This window comes from Littorina saxatilis, linkage group LG7 (genome assembly GCF_037325665.1).
Source record: "Littorina saxatilis isolate snail1 linkage group LG7, US_GU_Lsax_2.0, whole genome shotgun sequence".
Taxonomy (NCBI): domain Eukaryota; kingdom Metazoa; phylum Mollusca; class Gastropoda; order Littorinimorpha; family Littorinidae; genus Littorina; species Littorina saxatilis.
The window spans coordinates 24,812,146-24,817,145 of record NC_090251.1 but is presented as its reverse complement, the minus strand read 5'-3'; the positions used below and the strand labels follow the sequence as shown (position 1 = coordinate 24,817,145).

General features: G+C 42.7%; 3 protein-coding genes across 4 annotated transcripts in view; all 3 read right to left on the bottom strand.

Moving 5' to 3' along the window:
• LOC138971963 (protein PIF-like) overlaps positions 1–698 on the bottom strand; it is a 49,698-nt gene extending 49,000 nt beyond the window's left edge. Inside the window, exon 1 of the mRNA XM_070344808.1 lies at positions 571–698. The gene's annotated coding sequence lies outside the window, so the exon portion shown is untranslated. The remainder of the gene's footprint in view (positions 1–570) is intronic.
• Positions 1–5,000, bottom strand: part of LOC138971000 (myelin regulatory factor-like) — a 333,475-nt gene that overhangs the window by 84,706 nt on the left and 243,769 nt on the right. The gene's annotated exons all lie outside the window — the stretch shown is intronic.
• The window catches only part of LOC138971962 (uncharacterized), a 14,032-nt gene continuing 13,859 nt past the window's right edge, over positions 4,828–5,000 (bottom strand). Inside the window, exon 13 of the mRNA XM_070344807.1 lies at positions 4,828–4,978. Within this exon, the coding sequence (XP_070200908.1) occupies positions 4,828–4,978 (151 nt within the window). The remainder of the gene's footprint in view (positions 4,979–5,000) is intronic.

The following is a 5,000-nucleotide window of genomic DNA, read 5'->3' as shown; positions in this document are numbered from 1 at the left end:
TAGATTGCATTATCTTTCAATGGTTTGTAAGGAAGATCGAACACAATTTCAAAAAAACTAAGAAACAACGCGGGGAAAAAAAATGCAGAAAACCACAGACACAAAAATATTAGAGAATAACAAGAAAAATACAGAGACAATAATAAACTAACACGATAAAAGACGTAAAGAGTTCAAATCAACTTTTCACAGGATCCAAACAAGAACGTTAGCAACAAAGACCACAACACCTGAAGCTGAAATTAACAAAACGAAATAAAAAAAATTAAAAACTTAGATAGGGAAAAAAATAAAAAATATTGAACGAAAAATGTATCAGTGAAGTGCAATATAAAGAAATCAAAACACAAGAAAAGTTAAAATATTGAAACGTTGAATGCAGGACAAAACTATATTATTCACAAGTATTTTGACCTATCGGCCTTTTCAGTGGAGAAACAGACACAAATAAACGATATATATATATAACTGGTGTTATGACTTATATTAGAATGTGGGTTGCTTGTAAGATGGTCGATACCAATGCAATCAATAATTTTTAATTGCGATATAGACAAAGTTGCATCTTACCTGGAGCCGACTCTCTCCTGTTGTAACTACCAAACCGGTTTCAGACAGGACTGCGCAGCAGACGACACCCTAGCAGTAATACCGGGTAGGTAAAGTAGGAATGAGAATTTCACCCCACACCCCCACCTTCTTTTATTCCTCATCTGCCCACGCACCCGTCTCGCGCATTCATGTTTTCTTTGGTTGCCGCCATTTTGGTTTTACTATTAAGCATCATCCCATGTCGAGTCATGCTGCTTGGTTTGTTGGTTGGGAGGACCCAGGAATAAACTTCAAGAGAGTCACGAAGTATTGCTGGACTGCAGTTCAAGAAACAGAAACTGGAATTCAATAATATCCCAAAATTTAAATAATATCCCAAAAATTACACCAGTGGTCATTAGTGGTAAACCTGGTTACTGGTGTGTTTTCTTTTTATTTCAGTGGTCATACTGAAATGAAACTTTGACAGTACTTCAAACAATCATTTGTCTGTATGCATGCAAAACCATGGACCTATGACGGATTCTAAAACTTTGTTCCTAAGATTGCATACTATCTGAACAAATATCTGTAATAATCCGATAGTTTACCTTAAGTTCCTCTCGTATGTGGGCAAGCCATCCTGAAAGTTTGACATTATATTAACAGTGACTGCAATCGATGTAGCAAAGCATTTATTCTCTCTCTCTCCCTCTCTCTCTCTCTCTCTCTCTCTCTCTCTCTCTCTCTCTCTCTCTCTCTCTCTCTCTCTCTCTCTCTCTCTTCATTTTATTTATATAAAATAAGAATGACATATTATGAAACTAGGTGTTGAACTTACCACTTGTTCGCCATTTTCTGTTATCTGAATGTGTATTGATTATCATTTGAGAACGTGTACATAAGCAGTCTGCTTGTTAACGTTCTTAATGTTGTTATTGTTTGTTTTTGTATCAAAGAAAATGAATAAAACACGCATAAAACAAAGTTTGAAAGCAATCCACCAAGTCAATGCCAAAAAACAGACCTTTTTGTCATTGTACCTAGACAATTGACGCAAACAACTTTCGTTTTCGACCGCTGATCGGATCGACACCTGCATCATTGGAAATAAAACAACACAATAACTACACAACATAACCAAGCAAAATAACCTTACAGCGGACAAACACTCAAGTCCTTAATGGCTTAAAACCGTATGACTTTTAATATTAATTCTAAGTAAGCAAAATCACCTGTTCCGGGTAGATAATTGCTTTGACTTTCTCCACTTATGTAACAATTGCCAAGTTGTCCTTATTCTGAATTTAAGTCGATTTTAAATTGGTACCATACAGGTCGATTTTGAGGGTACCCTTATTTGATCGGCGGTCACGTGATCCAAGTAAACAGGTAAAACCAATCTTTGATCCCAACAGTTTTCCAGATACCCAAATGCCTTTTATGAAGTAGCCAGATTGAATAAAATGACACTGGTGTCATTTTGAAAGTTAATTTATTGAGAGGAAAAACACACACACTCTATGCAGAATTTTGCCATGCTATTGATGGTGATATGAGTGAAATAATGCTTTTCTCTCATAAAATTTTAAACTAGTGTGAGATGATTGTACCTTTCATTATCCCTCCTCCCCTACCCCCTCTCTCTCTCTCTCTCTCTCTTTCTCTCTTTCTCTTTTTCTCTCTCTCTATTTTTCTCTCTCTCTCTATCGTTCTCTCTCTCCCTCTCTCTGTCTCTCTCTGTCTCTCTCTCTGTCTCTCTTTCTGTCTGTCTGTCTCTGTCTGTCTGTCTGTCTCTCTTTCTGTCTGTCTGTCTCTCTCTCTTGCCCCCCCGCGGGTTAGGGGGAAGAATTTACCCGATGCTCCCCAGCATGTCGTAAGAGGCGACTAACGGATTCTCCTTTTACCCTTGTTAAGTGTTTCTTGTATAGAATATAGTCAATGTTTGTAAAGATTTTAGTCAAGCAGTATGTAAGAAATGTTAAGTCCTTTGTACTGGAAACTTGCATTCTCCCAGTAAGGTAATATACTGTTCAAAAAAAGAAACGCATAGTTGCTACTTGCCAAATTTGTTTTATTTTTCGAAAAAATTAACAGAAAATCCAATATTTAGATTATTTGTTTGAAATTTGGTATGGACACAGTTGAATGCACACACAGTTCATTTGCATCTTCAAATCAATCAGTCAATCAATACGATTGGGTGCCGAGGCTGTCAAGTCAGTAGGGGGTGTGACTGCCTTGAGCAGCAACAACTGCCCGGCACCTTCTGGGCATGGACTGGATCAGATGCCGGATATCTTGCTGTGGGATGGTGTCCCACTCCTCCTGAAGTGCCTGCAATAGATCGCGGTGATTTGCCGGCGCTTCTTCTCGCCTGCGCACACGTCTGTCCAATTCATCCCAGAGGTGTTCTATCGGGTTCATGTCTGGCGACATGGATGGCCAGGGAAGCACCTGGACATGGTGGTCGGTGAGGAACTGGGTGGTGAGTCGTGCTGTGTGCGGGCGAGCGTTGTCCTGCTGGAATATGGCATCCTGGTCAGCCAGAAGAGGAAGGGCGTGTGGGCGCAGAATTTCCTCCACGTATCGCTGGGCAGTTATGCGCCCTTGGACGTGCACCAGGGTGCTCCTTCCAGCGGTATTGATCGCCCCCCACACCATGACGCCTCCACCACCATGAACGGGTGCCTCATCCACACAGTTGGGCGCGTAACGTTCGTTTACTCTCCGGTAGACCCTCCTCCGACCATCATGTCGCTGGAGCAGGAAGTAGGACTCGTCGCTGAACCACACGTGTCTCCAGTGATTCCGGACGGTCCAGCGAAGGTGCTGGTTGCCCCACTGCACTCGGTTCTGGCGATGGCGGCGGGTGAGGACAGCTCCTCTGTGAGGTCTGCGAGCCCTCAAACCAGCTTCATGCAGGCGGTTCCGCACGGTCTGGTCCGATAATCGGTGTGGCCCGGGGAGAGCCTGGACAGAAGATGAGGCCGACAGGAAACGATTCCGGAGGTGGCGGAGCCGTATGAAGCGGTCGTGAGCAGCAGTTGTCGCCCTTGGTCTTCCCGCTCGTGGCAAGTCAGCAACGGAGCCAGTGGCTTGAAACCTGACCCACAGTCTACTGATGGTGCTCTGGGACACGTGGAAGTGCCTGGCGATTGCACTTTGACTTTGGCCTGCTTGTAAACGACCCAATGCAATTTGGCGGTCTTCTCTGCTCAATCGGGCCATCTTTCGTCGCTGAATTGTCGTCTGATTTCTTTGTGGCGAACAATCCGCTTTTATGGGTTTTGGAAGACATGGTGAGAGCTCAATATTCCCCGAGTTTCACGAGATTACACTGAAGCATGACGAGTGGTCATGCCAAATGAGCAATTTTGACATTGTAGCCACTGATAACGCATGCGTCACGTGCAGAGCTCACTTGTGGCAATGGACGAAAGGTCGACGACCAGATAAACATTTTCTGCAGTTTGGTGGATATCCTTGTAGCCATATAACTAAATTAACCAAATATTACAAGCTATGCGTTTCTTTTTTTGAACAGTATATATTGTACTACGTTGCAAGCCCCTGGAGCAAATTTTTGATTAGTGCTTTTGTGAACAAGAAACAATTGACAAGTGGCTCTATCCCATCTTCCCCCTTCCCCCGTCGCGATATAACCTTCGTGGTTGAAAACGACGTTAAACACCAAATAAAGAAAGAAAAAGATGTCTGTCTCTCTGTCTCTCTCTCTCCTCCCCCCCTAATTTACAAACCCAAATCTTCCTCCTTAATTCCTAACCCTTTTCTCCCTCCCTACCCTTCTCTTTCCTCGCCGTTACAATCCCAAATTTCCTTCTTAATTCCGTCCCCTCCTTCCCTTGACAGTGACAATAGCGGTGATCACTTACTGTTTTTGTGTTGACAGAAAAGGCGCGTCCGACAGTGAGAATGTGAGGCTAACACAAGTAGCGTGACGGGTTTATTCTATTCATGTAGGTGGCCTCCAATATTGACAATTTGACTAAAGAATTCAGAGTTCTGTTGATTCAATATTTGCTTCGAGTGAAGATATAGGTCGGGCCGACCTATTTATCTGTTAAGTGGAGGGTGGGTATTCGTCGCTCGAAAAAAACCCCGCAACCACCGAATAATATATCTATTTATTTCATTTTAACTTTTTAAATAGTACTACCGGTACTTGATTTCTTTGGCATTTGGTATAGTCTTTACAGAGATCAAATCAAGAAATCTACTTTGTGAGCAAATGGAATAGAAAGAGCTCTGCAAATGTTTTCGTTTCTTCTAAAATCATTGTACTAGTGATGATGATGTGAAGAAGACAATGCTGCTGCTGCCAGTGATGATGCTTGTGATGTTGCTGTTGCTGCTGCTGCTGCTGCTGCTGCTGCTGCTGATGATGATGATGACGATGACGACGACGATGATGCTGATGCTGTAGCTGTTGCTTATGATGATGCACG